Here is a 19,278-nt window from a genome sequence, read left to right as displayed (position 1 = left end):
TCAGTCAGTCTAGCCAGGCTTTCGGTCAGCCTGCTTTCGGTCAGCCTGCTTTTGGTCAGCCTGCTTTCAAAAACACAGTTACTAGTCAGTCTGGCCAATCTAAATTTGGTCAGCTGGCTAGATAAGTTTTCTTTGGTCATTTCAATGTATCTAATCAGCACTTCGGGAATTATAGTATTTTACTATTTTTTTGTCATATTATTACCTTCGACTAAATGATCCGAATTGTACTCTGGATTATCCTTTAGATTAATCTTAAATAAGATACTCCAATCTTGACCTATATATGCTGCTCACTTTACCAAAGGGTTCGTCAACACTCCTCACCTATACACTACTACAGTTCAATTCCATGCTCTGTAGCTTGATGATGCTTGTATTGTGTGAGAGAATGTAGGGATTTGTTGCAGTCGGGAATATCACAACTTCTTCCACTTGAAAAGCTCCTCGATAAGTTATGTCTTGCGAAGTGTTTCTGCAGAGTGTCTTTTCTGGCGTATTGATACGTCCTCGCACTTGGATGGAGACTGGTGCGACCGAGACACACGGGGCACATAAGGCTTGCAGTCACTGCTACTGCTTGCAACTCTGCTGAAACAGTTGTATCAATACTGATTCTGGTATGCAGTTGCTTTGGAATCTCGAGCCGATGCAACTGTAAGCGTAGTTCAAGTGATTTGATACGATCTTCCAGGAGCTCTGTATCGTCAACAGTGTCTGCATTTCGATTTTTAAACTCAAGTTGTGCAATAGTGGTTCGCTCGGGTATGACCTGATTCTGATTAAATTCGAACTTCAGAGGTTCGCCTCGAAAGTTATGATCGATTATCTGGTTTCCGACAGTGTGAAAAAATTCTGTGTACCGAACCTTCATGGTTTGTGTAGACAGTCTTTTCCTCGTGGCACGAACTTGACTCTGCAGGTGTTTCAACTGCTGAAATTGTTCAGAGCCTTTCGCTTTTTGAATCTGATGATATTTTGAGATGATATCACGACGGAGTTCTGCGCATTTCCGCCTCAGATCTTTGAGTTCCGGGTTCAGTTCAATGTTGATTTTTTCTTGCTTGCTGAGCTCTTGGGGAGCAGATGCATCTCTCGTTAGACTTGCATTACTGGACAGCTTGAGCAAGGCATCCCTTGCCGGTGTTTCCATGAAAGCGGATTGAGTATCGTCCCTTATTTGAACATAGTATGCAAAAGCGCCCCCTCTCCTATGTCCCATGACCTGATTTCGAGAATGCTCGTCCAGGTGCCCTGTGAAAGTCAGTAAATGTAGGCTATCATAGTATGATATCCTTACTCAAGTTTGCTGCGGCTCCTTTACGGTATTTGTACAAGGAGCCAGGTTCCTTAAACCCTGCCGACCTGCTGGTTCGAATCTCATCTTCCTGTGCACGTGCATATGTCAAAGCTTTTGTTGGGTGAGTGATCCAGTTACCCTCTGAATCTTTCACCGCACGTCTGAGAATAGGAATATTTTTCACGGAATCTTTGAAGTGTATAGGGGTACTCTGGCGGTGGCCCGGAATATCTGTATAGAGCCAAAGATCTCTTGGACTCTTGATATGCTGACTTGCAAAAGCATTATCGAGAAATGCATATTCTAAGATATCTTGGATGACACATAGACCCAAGTTATCATTTCTCTCAGTGTATGTGTAAACCGGCCTGTATCAAATTAGACTTGAGAATTTCTCAAAGCATAGATCACTTACGCCACACCACGATTCCTCCTTCCTTTGTTCAGTCGATGTTTGACTCTCATGAGAAGTACTTTGCATGTCGGATGCTCTGGATGCTTTACCATGTAGAGTTCAATATCCTTCCATAACAGAGCGTCATTCTGCCTCATGTATCCGGAGGATTCGACCAATGTACCAGGTCTAGCAGATGTTGAAGTCATCATCTTTCGCAGTGTACTATGCTGCTGCCGACAACGCACAGTTGGGAACCATACATTGGTTATTCCAACAAGATGGTGTGTGGTATATAGAAGATCATCTATATTCATCGATGGTTGTGTTTTGCCACCCAGCTCTAGTTCATATTCGTCGGTAAGAGTAGTGCAAACGAGCTGAGAACTGTTAGACCCAACATAATGCATTACTGAGAATCACAATTCTGGATTTGATGAACCTACCATTGTCATTCGACGTCTCAGGTCATAATCAAAGATTTGACCCATCTCTTCACACCAATACATCCTAAAGTATCTTGCAAAGACTAGGAAGCCTGACTGGTGCACCACTGCATGATTCTCCAGGTACCATCGGAAGAATCCTTCGATGACCCTGAGATTGATATTTTGTAGCCAGTACTTGTATTCTTGCGGCTTCAGATTGTGGACAAATCTTGAAGAAATAGTCAGTCAAGAAGTTATTCATTGTATTGAGAAGTGATCACCTTTCAAAATTTCGATGGACAAGTATTATACTCTGCTGTGTTGTTGTCGCAAATGAGCTTTTAACTTCAATATCAGGCTCTTGGACAAACTGGTTCCAGTCGATCTTACTCGAGACTTTGCCTTGACGTTTATCCATAGCTGGAAAGATGAGAAAGAGTTAAAGAATAGATAAATCATGCTTGATTGCTTGTTCTGAAGACTACTTATATACGCGCCCACATACTATTTTGATCTGACAGAAAGCATAAGGAATCCATAACCGCAAGGTAAAAAACTCCCTGAGGTGAGCGAATCAGAATAACGCACTAGTACATAGTTGTAATAGTACATTGATTAACAGTGTACAGTGAAAAAACCACGGTTTTTTACTTCAAGTTCGCGCACAATCATGTCTTTCTCGTCCCCATCAAAACTTACCCCGCAAAATTGGTCTGAGGCGACAGCGAATTAATCGGTATGGTATGATTTCAATTCTTAGACATAGCGCCTTCTTTCCCTTAAGCTATTTAGTATGTAGAAGATTACCGTGGTAGGCTACAGCTTTGGCCTGCCCTTTGAAACCCTCTATTCTAGATCTCACCGCCTGTCCGCCTTGGCAGTTGATCTAAGGATGAATACTCTCTATTGCAGCTTATCTTGTTCTTAAATTTTCTCATATAGTAATTACAATATCTACTATAGCAACGATATTAGGACGCCTACTAATTCAAGGTTCCTGACGCTCAGTCTGGCGGCAGCCAGTGCCATCTTAGCAATAGCTGACGGTGCTTGGGGACTCTTGAGAGCCTTAGCAGTTATCCAGATTGTCAGAACAGTGCCAGATCCGGAGTAGAGCAAACTGAATCACCACCCAGAGTTTCTACTGAGGGGATTTAAGCAACAGCGCAGTGCCTATCAGTAGTCCCCTCGCGAAATAGCACTTAAAGATTGTTCCTGTTATACTGAGTTTGTCTGATACACTTTGCGCCACGTTGATATCGCGTCATATCTAGCGTGAAAAATTGGTAGAATTTCTTGGTACGCGTCGATGACGACATGACGCCCTCAAACCCAGAGAGTTTTCATATAAATTTCAGGCCAGTAGCTCATTAAAAAATGGACCAACGAGAAGGCGGACGGACGGGTCTTCAAGGATAATCTCAAGAAAGTCTAGGCTCGGAGTCTGAACGTAGAGAGGCGCTATAATCCAGCAGATAGAATGGAACACGCCAATGGACCTATGTATCTTGGAACTAATTTTGGATCTTATAGCTTAGATTGTGCTTTACGAGCAATGCCTATATAAATTGGACGCATAACGGTCTTTTTATCTGCCGAAATTTGCTTAAAGGGCAGCTTGACAGACAGACAGAGATAGAAGTTATATTGGACACAACACGAATTCAAAACCGTGGGAGACTTCGGCCAGAAGTGAGGGGAAGGAGGCACATCAGCGAATCCGCATTTCGGGCGGATAAATACTTTGACCGTTTTCCGCACCACTGACATCCGATAGAAAGGGACAGTACAGACAAGACCGCTATGGGGCATTATATCCGTTTCCCTCGGCCACAATGAGTGGAAGCAGCTCCCCTGACTATAAAGCACTTTTTCTCAAGGCAGAGGAGAGAAGGAAGTGGGCAGAAGAACGCCAAAAACAGGCAGAAGACAGGGAGAAGCAGGCAGAGGAGGAGAGGAAGCTCGCGGAGGAACTCCAGAGGCAGGAAGCCGAGCTGAGAAAGCAAGCAGAGGAACGGGAGTGGCAAGAGAGGGAACGCAACCGACCGACGACTTTTCCAGAGTTTATCCGATATTGCCATGATCTTCTTTGGAGGCCCCTACGAGCGCAAACACCGTCTCGCTCCACGACGGGCAAAATCCCTTCTCCCACCGGAAAACACTGTCCTTTACGACTCCTCCCGTGGACCGACTGTGAAGCTAAACAACAGGAAATCTACGATTCTGTTTGCCGCTACCTTCAACCGACACAAGAGGACGCGCGACAGTTATTCACGCCACTAGTTGCATTGGAAGATCATGGTCGTCGATTTGCGCGTCGACCGATTAGCAGTGAACAGGACCTCGAGACCTATGAGCGACTTGCCGTTGAAGACCATGTGCACGATATCGTCGCGGAGTTATGCAAAATACCAGGTGCTCGTGAGGAGTTTTGTTTAGGTAGCGGAGTGTGGTTCGACAATCACGCCAACGCCCTGGACGGGGATGATGGAATTGATGCTAGCCAGCCATCAACGACAAACCCTTCGAAGCCGGATCAATTCTGCATTCACCGGGTGGACGGGACTACGAGTACCTTGCTCACTACAGTCGAATACAAACCACCCCATAAGCTCTCCGTGGCGATTTTGCGTGAGGGACTTCGGCCGATGGACTTTTGGCACGAAATTGTAGAACGGGATACTGTTCCGACTGAAGAACCGCAAAAGTCAAGATATAACGCCGCTCGGCTGGCCGGGTCCGCCATTGTTCAAGAGTTCCACGTGATGATTCAAGAGGGTCTCACGTATTCATATTTAACGAACGGCCTAATGGACGTCCAGCTCTGGGTGCCCTACGACGACCCAACCACCCTCTATTACCATCTGGGTGACCCCAGTATGTGTGGAAGACCTGGATCTCCCATGACTCGAATTGAGAGAACTCTATGCCTTTGTTTGATGAGTTTTCGCACTCCTCTTCGTGATCAGGCCTGGCGGAATGCCGCCGAAGACGAGCTACCGAAATGGCGCACGAGTTTTGATAGCGAGCGTTCCCATATCCCATCGACAGCATTACCACAGAACCCGAACGTAGACTATGCTACCTCTGAATATAGTAGCCCGGAGCAAACTACATCCGAGTACCTACCTTCATTGTCTCCTACAGGGTCTCCTGTCACCAAAGGTCGTCGAGTACTTACACGAGCGGGCTCTGGCTGCGCGCCATTAACCCAACAAAATGTCCGAGAGGATTCTCCTGATTCTGAGGTAGACCGCACCGCATCTGTGGGACGGAAGCGGGGGTTCAGCCAGGTCACATCGTCCCCTACAACCAAACAATCTGCACTTCAGACAAGTCCCCAAGGGAACCAAAGCGGGCAATCTCGTACACTTGTTGCTCGATATTGCACACAAAAGTGCCTTGTCGGATTACAGCAGGGCGGTATGCTAGATCAAGACTGTCCAAATACGGAGCTGCATATGCTTAGCGGAAATAAGGACCGCCACCCAATCAGTGCAGCTGACCTTGTGATAAAACTTAAGGAGCAGCTCGATCAGGATCTGGATCATAACTGCACTCCAATAGGCTCTTGTGGTTCATACGGTGCACCATTCATGATTACTTGTGCCACTTTTGGATACACTGTTGTTGGGAAAGGGACGACTTCGAGGCTCTGGGCGGAGGTGTCACGCGAAGCAGAGGTCTACCGAGTTCTCCAGCGTGCCCAAGGATCGGCAGTTCCAGTCTTTCTCGGTGCTATCAATTTGGCCCAAATCTACTTTCTTCACGGCGCGGGGAAAATCCGTCATATGCTACTGATGGGCTGGGGTGGTATAAGCGTGAGCCATATGACTCGCGACAAAGCCATTCAGCGTGCGATTTCTCGGTCGGTGAAGGAGATCCGCTCTTTAGGAATTTGTCATCAGGATCTTCGCCCGGAAAATATTTTATGGAATGCTGAGCTCAAACGAGCCTTGATTATTGATTTCCATCGGAGCACACTGGAGCGCCGGCCGAAGCACAAGCGACCAGTCCTTCTCAAACGACTACAATGTGGTTCTGAAGAACGTGAATCAAAAAGATTGCGTGTCGGGTAAATTCGAGGCCACTGGAGATCGGACCTTAAACTGGAGCAATACAGGAACTCAACAGGCACTACAGATAACCCATGCACAAGTGATCGAACGAGCCGCCATCTTTGTGCACGGGAACTCTTCTTCTATGCCAATGACTTATAACCATTTATTACCCAGCAAGCCTGACCTCCGGGAAGACAATACGAGGTTAATGTTCTAGACTACTCCATATCTGTGGAAACTGTCTCCCTGTTCGCCTTTATGTGGTCGGTTTGCCAGCGAACACTCCGTCTTTACAGGCGTATCTGGTAGCCATGCTTTAACATCTTATATCTCCCAGCTCTGGATGATGAGAGACCTGCATTGGTCAGCAAATTTGTATCGACGTGACAAACTTCTACAAGCTACTCTCAGGATAGATGCCATTGGGGATTAGAACTGCAAGACCTAGTCCGTCATCGTGCTTGAGTCTTACCATTATAAAGACGTAGACATCGCATTTCCAACAGTACTGGAAAAGAATCCGGAGTAGCCTTTTCTTTCTGCAAGCCTATTTCTCACGAAACAGTCTGAGCTGGGCTGCTAGAGTATAGTATTATGTACAAATGTTTTATTCTTCTGCCATTTGACATATATCTGGGTTCTTTTACTAGGTCTCCGAATTTGAAGAGGATATCCAGGTTTTAAATCAGGCCTGTGGAATGCCCTGCAGGGAGCTTCTTGTGAAAATCCTCTTGCGAACAAACTGTCAGGTGAACAACGCTTAGAGACGGTGGATCTCTATAAAGTATCGGATAAACCCAGGATTCTGGACTAAACATGTTGATGGAGACTATACATAAAGTTGGTGGTGCTAAAAGGCTGCGGGCAAAGAGAATTGTGCATCATGTGACTATCCACTCCGGCTGAATAGCTATCCCGTCAACAAACCTCAGCATCAGCGCCATTTTATGGGATTGCCCGTTATTTATACAGTCGTTATTAAATTCAGAGTCAACATGTTAAGGAGCCCAAGTGGTCTCTCGGAGACGTTGCTTAGCGGCGGCGAATTGATGTCCGATAAATTAATTCCACGATGGCCAAATGGTCATCCGTAGCTAGCGTAGTATTACGTCTATTGTTAATGTGAAAAGCCCACGGAAATGAGAACATATACCACGCACAACCGTGTCAATCCCGTCGACACCCAGACTTACTCCGTACTGTACTTAGTATTCATGGTTGAAGTATTAAGATACTGCAGACGCGCTTTACTGGGAAGCTGAAAGAAAGGGGGGTCCGGGGGTTCTCCCCCGGAAACCGTTGATTATGGGGATTAAGATTGAGTGTTACTGGGACGTTGAAAGGAAGGGGGGTCCGCACAGTACATCGCTTGTAGACCGGTGGTTATACATAGTAAGTAGATCTGCACTCCATAGATTATACAAGATCCACCGAAATTTTGGCCCTGCCCTCTCTCTATCCCGTCATGTAGAACCACTATCATGCCTACCAATACAGTTCGCTATCTTCCTACAGCAGGACTGGCACGACTACTCGACGACTCCCCCGGACGTACCGTGGGCCTCGGGGACTTGGAGCTCCGTGGAGGCGTCATGAGGATTCCCTGCGAAGACACGAATCCCACTCGCGGCGCTGAGGTCCGTCGCCGTTTCGGGGTGATGATATCCGGTCCGGAGGAATTGCTTTCGCTGAGGTGTACCGGCACGAGACGCGCGCGTTTCCTCCGGAACGCGGCTGGCGGGGTCTTCGGAGCAGAAGTCGCGGCTGCCGCCATCTCGACACTCGCGACATCCTCGTCATCGGCGATCGCGAGCTTGTGTCGCCCGAAGAATCCGGTGGGGTGCTTCAGATATGCTACTCGCGTGGTGAAAGAGGAGGAAGGCTCGTTCTCCGGCATGGGGATGAAGCGCTCATTCTGGATGATCGAGCTCATCGTGCTATCGTCCAGCAGATCACGCTCGGCGTGTTGGATCTCGCTGTCGGTCATAGCCTTTCGGCGCCGCAGCATCTTGTCCTCGAGGGTGCCCTTCAAGACGAGCGTCTCGACGAAGACGGGGCGGGTCTGGCCGATGCGGTGCGCTCGCTTGATGGCCTGGCTCTCGACGTTCGGCTGCCAGATGGGGTTAACGATGTAGACGCGCGAGGCGTTGGCGATGTGCAGGCCGTGCGAGGCCTGCCGGAGGTCCATGAGCAAGACACGCACCTCCTCGGACTCGCGGAACAGGGTCAGGTATCCCGCTCGGGTGTCGGGCTTGAGGGTCTGCGCGTAGATCCGGAAATCGATTCCGAGAAGCTCGATTCCTTCTGCAATCCAGTATGCGGTGTTGGGGTTCTCGTAGAACACAATGATTTTCTCGCTCTTGTGGTACTCGGAGATCTGGTCCAGGAGGTACGTCAGTTTGGCCGAGGCGGTGGCGACGAGTTTGGTTTTGGCAAGTGGGGAGTCAGGCGGCAGGGTCTTCACCAGACCCTTGCTGTAGGTCTTCTTGGGCGATTTACTCTTGATCGGCTTGTCTGGCGTGGTCTTCTTCGTCTCGATGTTGTCGCCCTCGCTACTGGCGAGTCGAAGCTCGCGACGCACCTTGATGCCTGCACCAGCGAGCCCGTCGGCCGGGTCGGGTTTGTTCAGCTGTTTGGTAATGAATCGCTGCGCGTGATGCGCTTGCGTGATGCCAAGTAGTAGGGGCTCGTTCTCTGCGCTGGAGCTATCGAGAGCCCACATGCTTCGAGCATGCGGAGGGAAGTCCTCGACGAACACGCCGAGTTCGTGCATCTGCTTGAATGCATGCCAGCTGCTGCACGCCTGAGCCTGTTCGGCAACCTGGATGCCCTCTTGTAGCATTCCAATGTCACTGTCGGTCATCGTATCGCGGTTCTTCTCCAAAAATTTCGAAGCATTTTCGATCGTACTCGAGAGGCCTTCATCTGAGCCGGCCCACCAGAATCCCGCCTGGCGAAGGTTGCTGATAACCTGGCCCAAGTGCTTCCGGTTGCGGGGGTGGAACATATAATCTTGATCCTGTCTTTCTGAGGTGATTGCGTTCACGGCCAAGATGAAGATGAAGTAATTCAGACTCATCTTATCGTAGAAAGTCGGCTCCAGCTGCACGACTCGGTTGTAAAGTCTAGGAAGCGTGATCTCATTGTGAATGACATCCAGCCGATGACGGACGACGAGGCCTTGCAAAGTAGCCCGGAGTGATGAGGCTTTTCGCCGTTTCAACCCAGGCCCTACAGGCGTCATGTATGTGACCCAATTGGCCTGGTCATCTGTTCGATTCCGGGAGTTCGACCAGGGTTTCAGCTCAAGGAAATCAATCACAATCCGCCGCAACTTCTCCAGATCCTTGAGCTCACTATCCTTGGCCTTGCCGGTCTTCTTCCGGCCCTTCAACACAGCCGTCGTCGCCTCGGTCAAATCCGTATCGCTGGTGTGGGTCTCCTGTGAGGCTAAACTAACCTCCACCCCGTAAAGCCCGCTGGACGGGGTACCAGACACCACCCATCTCCGCTCAATGCGCAGCTGCTTGAGTAAATGAGCCATGTTCGACCGATGTCCGCTGCCGGCGGCATTGTGGCCCTCGTCGACGATGATACGCAACCAATGGATCTTGGTCAAGGGGGAAGTTGGAGGTTCAGGGAGGTGTCGAGTGAGGTGAGCCGGTTCACCAGCTTCCTTCTCGAAGCGTACCTTCGAGAACAGGATAATATCATATTGCAACAGCTCATCAGGGAAGGGAAGTTGATCACTGTTGTATCGAAGAGTAAGTACCTTGAGGCCTTGGGTGTGGGCTTCGATTTCCTTTTCCCAATGGTTGACCAGGTTCGGTGGAGCAACGATTAATGTGCCCGAAGAGAGATAAAGCTTCTGGGGAGGTGGCCGCGGGTACGACACGCCACTACGGCCTCCGTGCCTAGCTGGGGGCGGAGGGAGAGTATATGAACCGCGATTCCTCTCACACGCTTGGACACATCTGTTATACAAGGCGCCGAAGTGGCCTAGTTCGTCAAAATGGGATTTCCATGGCAGCGAGAACCGACCGGCGGTTGCCGCGGCCATTTCGACCAGACTTCCAGTTGTGTCCCGGACTTGAGGTTTCAATTCCTGGTGCTCCAGAGGAATTTCCGGGAAATGGCCGCGTGTTGCCAAGATCACAGCCAGACTGATCAGTGTTTTACCGCAGCCCATCGTTTCCGCCAGAATTCCTAGCAAATAGAGCGTCAGCAGTTTGGCTCCCCGTCAACACGCACAATCAAGATAGCCAAGAACAAACCTCCACAGGCCTCCGAATACATCCTCTTCTCCCGCACAATGCGTCCCTCCTCCTTGTCATAGTAATACTCCTGGCCCAGTGGACCTCTGCGAGCCTCCAATCGAGGATCTAGCATCTGCGCCGGCTGAGCCTCCCGCTGCACCATCGTCGCAGCCGAACGACGTTGATAGGGATAGAGCGGTGTCTTGAGCCCCAAGACCCCCGAATAATCCGGACCGGACTCCTCCCCGTCGTCCTTCCCCTCCCCTCCGCTCGACGCCGGCGCCGCCACCGTTAGCAACTGCTCCATGGCCCTCCTCGCATACGGGTTGTCTTTGATCATATCTGCGCGAGGCGCCGGATCCTGCAGGGTGTTGAAAATGTACCAAAGAGACTCCTCATCTTCCTCCTTCCCATCCTCCTCGGCATCCCGCTTGGTGGGGCCCCAGGTATTCCAGTCCGCGACAAAGTCGCCCGTCCACGCTTCCACCGAGCGATCGATCCTCTCCATGACCACCTTGAGCGCGCGGCGCAACGCCATATTCGACCGCGGCAGGTACCTGCGCCCCACATCGTCCGGGAGCACGTAGACCTGCACCCCGCACCACGACGAGTGTTCTTCCGGGTAAGTGAAACTGATCGTCCGGATCCACTGGTGGCTCTCCAGGTTGGCGACTTGGGAGGCTGGGTACCCGTCCGCCTCCGCTGCCGGGGCCTTCTCCTCCACACTCTCGTAGACCGGGTTGCGCTTGCGCAGCACCCCCACGGCGATGTACGAGTCGAGCGAGATGTCTTCCGATTCTTCCCCCTCCCTGAAAACAGCGACAGCAGCAGTGGCGGTAGGCGTATCTACCGCCACGATGCTTCGGGGCGCGGGGCATTCGGATCGGGGCGTTGCGGGGGTCGGCGTCGAGGCTGGCGAGTCGATCGATGATTCTAGCCCCGGGTAGAAGTCGGTGGCGGATAGGCCTTCCGGGTCGGAGTCGAGCGCCATGCTGTCATACTGGATTCCGGGGGTTTGTGGTTGTGGTGCCTGTATGCCAGAAATGCCCCTCCCTCGGGGAGGAAGGGGGGTAGAAGCGACCGGTAAGCGACCATCCTCTTTGCACTCTGGCGGGTACTGACAGGAGAAACAATCGTGTCTCCATGTCAATAGGGTGTTTTTGCACATACCTGACAATCAGGGGTATTGACGATAGGTGCAGAAGTCACATTGGCAATTTCATTTGCGGTCAACATGACAGCCACAATAGCAGCAATTTGTTCTCACGACCCGGGGTGGTGGGTGTTGTGTGTTGATCCGCAACTAAGGACCAAGCCAAAATCTCGTCGGAGATGATCTCACTGGCCTGGGTTTAACTAGTCCTAGTCCTTCACTGGGCTGTAGTTGCTGTCATCTGAGCATAACGCACAAAGCAATGTCTGCAGTTTCAAGCAGAACGCACGCGTGAGGAAGAAGACAAAACACTGAGCCGCATCAGCCCCTGCAGAGAAGTGGATGTAGTACTGTACGAAGTACAGTACCTGAAGGTGGTAGTGGTGGGTGACCCCGGGTTTTCAGCTCGATGCATCATCGATCGAGGGTCGGGTGGAGGATCTGCCGATAAGCGCCACAATCGCTCCATGATGATAGGGTAGCACGCGCCACCGCCCTCTCCAGTGCCGGATAAGGTTATATTGGCTTCTCCCGGGTCTCTGCCTGAGGCTACAGATTCCGATCTTGTGTTACCTACTCCACCGTGGACTGCATTCCCACCAACAGTCCTGACACGTTCATACTTGTACAAGCAAAAGATCAACCCTCTTTGTGTTGACAGATCATACTTCAAGCTCCATGGCTTATCAAGAGCCCCCCATGAGGCTTGATTGATGATGTCATTTTTGTTGTGGAATTTGTATACATCTTCAACATAACTACATCATATATATTATTAAATGTCCTCCACGATTGACAACACCATGCCTCATTTTGTTGAAGATTAACCTCCCAAAAAAAAAAACACCTCCTAACCCACAACGCCGCATAACCCGTGAAAGACACATTGAATGTGAACACAACCCTATATAGAATGGGCATCGAGCGCTGGAAGTGAAAGCCTGAAAATGCTACAATCAGGGAGAGGGGAAATTAACCAAAATTCAGGAATAGTCAGAAAAAGTTACAGAGTCAATCATTGCGTCAGGAAGTCCTCGATCTCAAAGCTTACTCGTTTCATGATTTTCTCCTCCATCTCCTTGGAGGACGACGCCGCCCGCCGCACAACGATCGTTCGTGCGTCCTGCAGGCGGACCTCCACGGGATTGCCTCCGTGTCGGCCCAGTTCCTCCTTTTCGCACTCTCGGATGTAGACTGTGATGTCGGGTCCCACGCAGGCACGCCAGAGAGAGGCCATCCATTGCCAATGATCCAGTGGTGCATACGAGTCGCCGATCTGCACGGAGCATGCAAATGCGTCCGCCGTGGTCAGCTGATACCGAGGAACAAGAGCCACTGGTACCCGGTGGATGTTGATCTCTGTCGAAGCCGCTGACGGGGACGCAGCCTCCGCCGCCGGTTCAGGTGAATTGATCTGCATTTCGGCAGTCTTCGGGATTATCGTTCGCGGTGACACGCCCGTGGGTTCCTCGTGTTCGGATTTGGGCTCGGATGAGGCCCGCACCGGCTTGACAAAGTTGATGATCTTATCGGAGATGCGGTGCCATTCGGAGATGATGTTAAGGTAGTCGACTGTCGCATCCCCCATCTGATCCGAGTCGGAGTAGCTCTTGCGGGGATTGATATCCGGTCCGGTGAAAGTGTGGGTCTGATATCTACCTTCCTTCTGCAGCGTGCTGTTGAGATGGTCCACCATTGTCTTGACCAGAGTTGGATCCTGCCCATCCACCGCGATCACGGCCCCCCGCCGTGGTGCCCCGGTGCCGTGGTATGGAGGTGCGAGAGGAGGTGAGATCTTTGCAAGGACCTTGATCTTATTGAGGAAGGGGATCGTCATGACCGTGGTCTCGAGGCTAGATCCGTCCCGTGCGAAGGGAGTCATAGGGGTCATAGCTCCCGGTTGGGAAGAAGAAACGGCAGTGGTCTGTAGGGGAGGGAGTTTGAGGCTAGGGTCCGGTGGAGTAAAATCCTTAACATTTCGAACGGGTCTCTGAGGTGGCGCCAATTGAAGAAACCCTCTTATGTCGGAAACAGTCGATTGAGGTGTGTAAGGAGAGACAGGATACGAAGAATCAGGGCTCCGGTCACCTTGAATATTGTTCTTGAAAGAAACCTGGGGGTTGAATCGACGGCGCTTGCTATCCGGAGACCGGCTGCCACTCTCCTCAAAATGACGCTGACGAGGTGACTGTGACTCCCCGGTGGAGGCGATTCGGACCACACTTGAGGCCCGATCCATGTCTTTGGACCGAGCCTGACTGCTGCGCACGGCGACCGTCTCGGCCTGTGGAGAGACGCTATTGAGCCCCGAGGTGCTGGGGGTGAAAGGCGGCGCGTCCGGCGATACGGGCGGGTTCATAACTCGGCCACCGCACCGGCTGCAGACTGTGGAGCCGGGCGGGTTATGGCTGATGCCAGAGCTGGCGTTACGGGAACTCCCATCGCGGCCATAGCGACGAGGCTGATATCTGTACTCCGGATACTGCTGCTGATGGCGGGCTTTCTCCTCCTAAACATTCAATCACGTTAACAAGGCATGTTCGGTTGACCCAAGATGGTGGATTCCACTCACCTCTGCTAGAGCCTTCCAGGTGTCTTTGGTGTCCTGGGGCAGTTTCCTCCACTGCTCCCCGATGATCTTAGAGATCTCAGGGTTGGCAAGCCCCGGATGTTGAGCCACGACTGATGCCTGCCAATGTTGACGGTACAAGATAAATGCTGCATTTGCCTTCGTCAGCTGGTCTGCACATGGAGGTACGATAGCGACAGCTATCCGTGCGCCTGAAGCTACATACCGTTCCTAGGTCTGGGGATCTTCGGATCTGGCTGACACAGGCAGAAATTGGCTGCTGATTCTCTCGTGATCGGAGCCACAGCTTTGACTGGGCTGGACGAGGATGAGCGCTCTGATACGGAAGGCCGTTCGCGTAGAGGGATTGACTTGGTGCCCAAAAAAGTCGGTGGTTTCGAGGCCTCCAGGGAAGGTACGGTTTTGTTCAAGGCCATCTTGTGCCGATTGTGGGCCATATGCGTATGGGTGAAGCTATCGGCCCACCGACGAGGCGCCACGAACGGAGCGGCATCGCGATGGTGATGGTCCATCACGGGCATTTTCGAGTATCCGTCGTTCATAATCTTATGGTCAAGGAGACTACCGGTTGATAGAGGTAGCGTGGCCAAAGAAGGATCATATCGTAAAGCAGGGGGCTTGGGAAGAACTCGATCAAAAGCCATTTAAGAAAACAGTGTCGAGGGGGGTGGCCGACCAGTATCTTAAGGTGAGCAAAGGAAGGGCGCGGGACGTTGGTGATTGTGGTTCAGATGGAGTGAAAGGACGGAACAACCGCTGAAAGAGAGCAGAAGGGGGGTGGGGAAGAATTATAGAGGATAGAACTCGGAATTCAGGACGAAAGAAAGGAATAGAGGCGAAGGGAAGTTTAGGCCGATGAAAGAAAGACATGCACATATCAATCAAAAGGGCTGAGGAGGCCAAAAACGAATGACTTTGCCTCGTGGTTGGGGACGTCGCTGGGCTGGCGACACACTCGGTATTCACAAATTCACAAATGGTAGTGGAAATAGAGATAATCAGGATAATAATAATAATAATAAAGATGATGATGATGAGAATAATACCAATAACGATGGGCAAGGGACTTGTGTTCTTATTTTGTTTTCCCTGGGCGTCAAGGATAGGGTTGGTTTGGTTGCCTTTTCGTTTCTTTATTGTGGCAGCCCTCTTCGAATTATTTCCTTTCTTTCTCTGTCTCTCGTCCGAATCTCAATTATGGAGGGAGGGGAACTTTTGACAATGAATGATAGGAAGGTCCTATTCAAACCAAACCTACCAAAAAGAGAGGGCGCCGGGGAAGAAAGCCGGAGGGGATTTGGCTTTCTGAAGTGCTTTGTTATAAGAGCCGACTATCTTTGGACCCCGGTGCCTTAGCTTTTTTTCCCTCCCCTACTACGTACGTCTTAGGTTTTAGTCTACATGAAATCATCTAATTCTGGAACCGGGGTTTCTTTGTCTGTCTTTGCCAGGATAAGCCGAATAGCCCGGCTATAGTTGGAAATCTCCACCACCACACAAGATAGTTTATTTCTCCTCGAGATCCAAATGAAACCCCAAATCTCATCGAGTGGGATGCAGGTTGCCCATACTACAATCGAATAGAAAGAGCACCGCAATGGGTAGTCCGTGGGATGCCGAAACGTTGACATCATAAATAGATTATATTTGGGGCGTGAGAAGGGAAGAGAAGAATTGTTACTAGGTGGAGTGGTAACAAAGGGAGATCGATGGGATGGGATGGGATAATGACGGTATTGACTGTCAACAGGGGAGGGATGAGGATGAGGGTGATTGATTGAGTCATCAAAGTCACCTACTACAGGCAAACAGAATCATGTTAAACTAACTCGAATCAGAAAGGTCCAGTGATGACCTACTTACCAACTTCCTAATCATCTATGATGAAGGTGATAGTCACGGAGACAGGATGGGGAGATGGGATGGAAGGGTATTGTTCGCAATGTTTCCTTTGTTCTCGGGGAGTCCGCATGCGGTGGGCGGCTGCCATCCGAGGCCAATCACATCTACTTCCATGCCCTCCCTCCCCACCGCCAATGTGACACCCGAACTTTAGTGCTAATCAGGTCCAAAGGTAATGAGCGAGAACTGCTCTTGGGGTTTGATTGCCCCCCCTCCCCTCCCCAAACAAGTGTACTGTACCTCTTCCTCTTCAATTTCACTGGACTTGGTCGGGTTAACTACTAGGTACTGACCGTACTCCTGACAATGGAGTAGCAATCAGCCAAGGATAAGTACTAGGTACAGTACTACCCTGCAGTTTACTATCAACTACTTTCAAAACAAGTTCCAGTTATCATCAGAATCCTCCTCCATTTACACTACATATGAGTATTCTAGTCTTCTTGTACTGTAGTTCCATTCCAGGGTACTACTCTGTACTTACGGAGTACTGTGTGTACACGCAAGACCCAGATCTAGACCGTTCGTAAAATCGCCTTTCCCCAGGTACCGGTACCTGGGCCTCGGGGCTAAGCAGCTAACAAAAAGCTACCCACTGACAGGCCAAGCGGAACTAGCGGCCTCCCATCCGGGCTCAGCTCTCTGCCTATTTTACCCCCATAGGAAACAGACCGCGACAGATAGTTCATTTGCTTGAGCTACCAAGTTCATCAGCTAGTGATTGATCGTCCCGAGACTGTCTGACAGCCGCTCGCACCCCCTCTCTTTTGATTCAAACAAAGGAGCAGAGCAAGCAAAGAGCATAAGTAGTTTTGAACTCTCAAATGTACTGTACTTCTTTAAACGAGACAAATCAGACCAATGGTAGTCCCCTTCCCTTCCCCCTTGTTCTTTCCAAACCCACTCCGCCTCCTCCTCCTCTTCCTTCTCCCCTACCCAACTATTTTCCCCTGTTGTTTCTTCCAAAACCAGGACCAACTTAATCTTGTCTTTCACAAAGGAAAATACTACCCAGTACCCACTGAAGCCCCTCTTCATCTTGCATCATTCTTGATCACCTTGGATCCAGACTCCTTCCAGGCCTTCGGGGAGTATAAGGTACTGGTTCATTGATACGTTGAGGTTGCAGGACCCAGTCAATCCCCTTCTCCGAATCTCTGCTGGTTATCGCATGCCGCACCCACACCCTTGGCACCCCTCCCCAATACACCAAGTCACGTTACAATCACGTTACAGCAAACCTCCACCCGACTGAAGCAGACGTCACGAATACCCTCTGCTGCTGTTCTTCCCGGTCTCTCAATGAATGTCTCTCAATGAGACATACCACCTTGCCAATCCCTAATTCAGATCTGAAGCCGTGCCTGAGACCTCTAAACCCTGTCAGAACTCGGCTCAGCTGCTATCTCAACCGGATGCTAGTAATGATATCCGGTACCTTCCACTGGTGACGCCACAGGTCTCAAGTCTCACTCCAGCATCGCCTGAATTGCGACCGTGTGCAGGCCCGACAGAGAGCTGCGCCCAAGGCCTTTTGGTCGCCTGTTCCGTCAGCGTTTGATAGTTTCGGGAACAGGCCAGTGGGTACCAGTCATCCTCTACAGGTCATCGCTCCCTGCAGAGCGAATTACGACTAAGTGGCATGGCCAGGATCCCATCAAAGGAAAGTTGAAACATTTCTTTGTCTGTCTTTTTCTTTTTTCATTTGTGTCTGATGTGGGTTTCTTTACTTTTTGTTCGTGTAAAGAACTTTACCGGAGCCACATCTCCTGGATCCCGTGAAAGACTTCCATGCCCAAAAGTCGGTGCGCGGACGGTCCCAAATGCATCTCGTTCCTGAGGGGAAAATTGGTCAGCCTTTCCAGTCGAGTCATGAGCGCCAAGCATAATGCCTTGTTCTTACCAAAATAAAAACTTCTCCGGACGGTCACACTTCTTCGTCTCTGATGTCACCATCCATTGCTGGCTGCTCTGGACGCATGCGTCTTCTACGTTTTCCCAGCCGGGGTCCTCGTTCTTACCCAATCCATTGGTCTCCTCAATCCCAGCAACGAAGAGCTGCCAGTCGCGGATCTGGTCGGCTAGGAAAGCGTTCGTATCGAACAGATAGATCGTGCCATTGCCCCAGCCATCCGCTCTTTGTCGCAGGTGTTGGTTCCAGTAGTCGGACATGCTAATAGCGTCTTTCTGTTTCGCCTGGTGTTGTTCGGCCTGGACTCGGAATGCAGGCAAGAAGGTCACATCCGGGGCCAAAGTCAGGATAAGTTTCAAATCGTTGTGACCCCAGAGCTCCGCCAGCAGATTGAGCTGATCCATGATCACGTCCAGCGTAATGTCGATCGATTGGGTCGCTTCTTTGTATGTCTTGCCCACAACATTCCACAGGTCCCACACGCCAAAGGAAAGGATGACAATCGTCCGGTTTTGACGGGTGCCGATCGCTTCTGCGTTCATCGCCTGCATGACTTCTGTCTCGGCTGCCAACCAATTGCTGACCTGAGCTTTCAGGTCAGCCAGGGGAGACTTGTATAGGTTGAGTAAAGAGCCCGATAGCTGTGAGTTATCCACGACCGAGCCAAAGTAATTTCCACTGTAAGACTTGGCGGTCTCGGCCAGGTTCTCATGGTGACATGAAAACTGCCAGGGAAGGGATGGTTAGCCTGTCATACTTAGTGCAATGGATCTGGTCTCATAGCACTGCACTTACCGAGGAGCACAGCCATTCGGTCCAAACGGACCCTTGGATCTCAGCGGCATTATCGTCGCTCCAAGAATCCCCAAAGACAACTAGGCGTCGGTCAAATGACGCTGCCGGGCGAAGCTTGATCGATGGCTCATCGGCAACGACCCGACGATAATAGTGCTGAGAGGCGAGGAATGAGGCAGAAAGCAGGATGCTGCATATCGCCAAGGCGCAGACGGCGTGGAACTTGCTAAAGAGGCGCATGGGGACCTGACATCAAGGGCCGCGAACAAAGGACGGCGGCGAGTTTTGCGACAAAGGTGGTGAAGGCTGGCGCGCGGAGAAGCCGATAGACACTCGAAGCGACCGGCCGATGTCTTTGTTGCGGGCGTGTTCCAAGCCGACAGAAGGAGAGCTTGCGCCCGTTTTTAAAGTTTCGAAGGAAGTTGATCAAGTTTTGTCTTAAGCAAGAGAAAAAGCGAATACGAGGAAACCCCAGTATAACAGAGTA

General features: G+C 50.7%; 5 protein-coding genes across 5 annotated transcripts; 1 reads left to right on the top strand and 4 right to left on the bottom strand.

The window, feature by feature from the left end:
• Positions 1-324: 324 nt before the first annotated feature.
• On the bottom strand, positions 325-2,540 carry BO82DRAFT_384152 (FluG domain protein; the record flags this gene model as incomplete). Its single annotated transcript, XM_025638082.1, has 6 exons — positions 325-793; positions 869-1,254; positions 1,301-1,668; positions 1,716-2,074; positions 2,141-2,351; positions 2,404-2,540. 6 exons carry the CDS (start codon positions 2,538-2,540, stop codon positions 338-340), a joined length of 1,917 nt encoding a protein of 638 aa, XP_025491132.1. The 3' UTR covers positions 325-337.
• A 1,417-nt stretch (positions 2,541-3,957) lies between these two features.
• Positions 3,958-6,201, top strand: BO82DRAFT_365619 (uncharacterized protein; the record flags this gene model as incomplete). Its single annotated transcript, XM_025637009.1, has 1 exon — positions 3,958-6,201. The coding sequence occupies one exon, from the start codon at positions 3,958-3,960 to the stop codon at positions 6,199-6,201; it is 2,244 nt and encodes a 747-aa protein (XP_025491131.1).
• Positions 6,202-7,490: 1,289 nt separating this feature from the next.
• On the bottom strand, positions 7,491-11,941 carry BO82DRAFT_337411 (DEAD/DEAH box helicase). Its single transcript, XM_025633391.1, has 3 exons — positions 11,610-11,941; positions 10,458-11,469; positions 7,491-10,389 (listed from the first exon to the last, which is right to left on the bottom strand). Exons 1-3 carry the CDS (start codon positions 11,673-11,675, stop codon positions 7,685-7,687), a joined length of 3,783 nt encoding a protein of 1,260 aa, XP_025491130.1. The 5' UTR covers positions 11,676-11,941; the 3' UTR covers positions 7,491-7,684.
• Positions 11,942-12,607: 666 nt separating this feature from the next.
• BO82DRAFT_285465 (putative HMG box transcriptional regulator) lies at positions 12,608-14,826 on the bottom strand (the record flags this gene model as incomplete). Its single annotated transcript, XM_025631502.1, has 3 exons — positions 12,608-14,101; positions 14,165-14,310; positions 14,388-14,826. 3 exons carry the CDS (start codon positions 14,824-14,826, stop codon positions 12,608-12,610), a joined length of 2,079 nt encoding a protein of 692 aa, XP_025491129.1.
• Positions 14,827-17,478: 2,652 nt separating this feature from the next.
• On the bottom strand, positions 17,479-19,203 carry BO82DRAFT_101323 (uncharacterized protein). The gene is made up of 3 exons (XM_025629732.1): positions 18,792-19,203; positions 17,988-18,721; positions 17,479-17,920 (listed from the first exon to the last, which is right to left on the bottom strand). The coding sequence occupies exons 1-3, from the start codon at positions 19,029-19,031 to the stop codon at positions 17,836-17,838; spliced, it is 1,059 nt and encodes a 352-aa protein (XP_025491128.1). The 5' UTR covers positions 19,032-19,203; the 3' UTR covers positions 17,479-17,835.
• Positions 19,204-19,278: the final 75 nt, after the last annotated feature.

This window comes from Aspergillus uvarum, assembly GCF_003184745.1.
Source record: "Aspergillus uvarum CBS 121591 unplaced genomic scaffold BO82scaffold_33, whole genome shotgun sequence".
Lineage (NCBI taxonomy): Eukaryota > Fungi > Ascomycota > Eurotiomycetes > Eurotiales > Aspergillaceae > Aspergillus > Aspergillus uvarum.
Note: the sequence above shows the minus strand (reverse complement) of the source record. Positions and strands in the feature narration are given on the sequence as shown.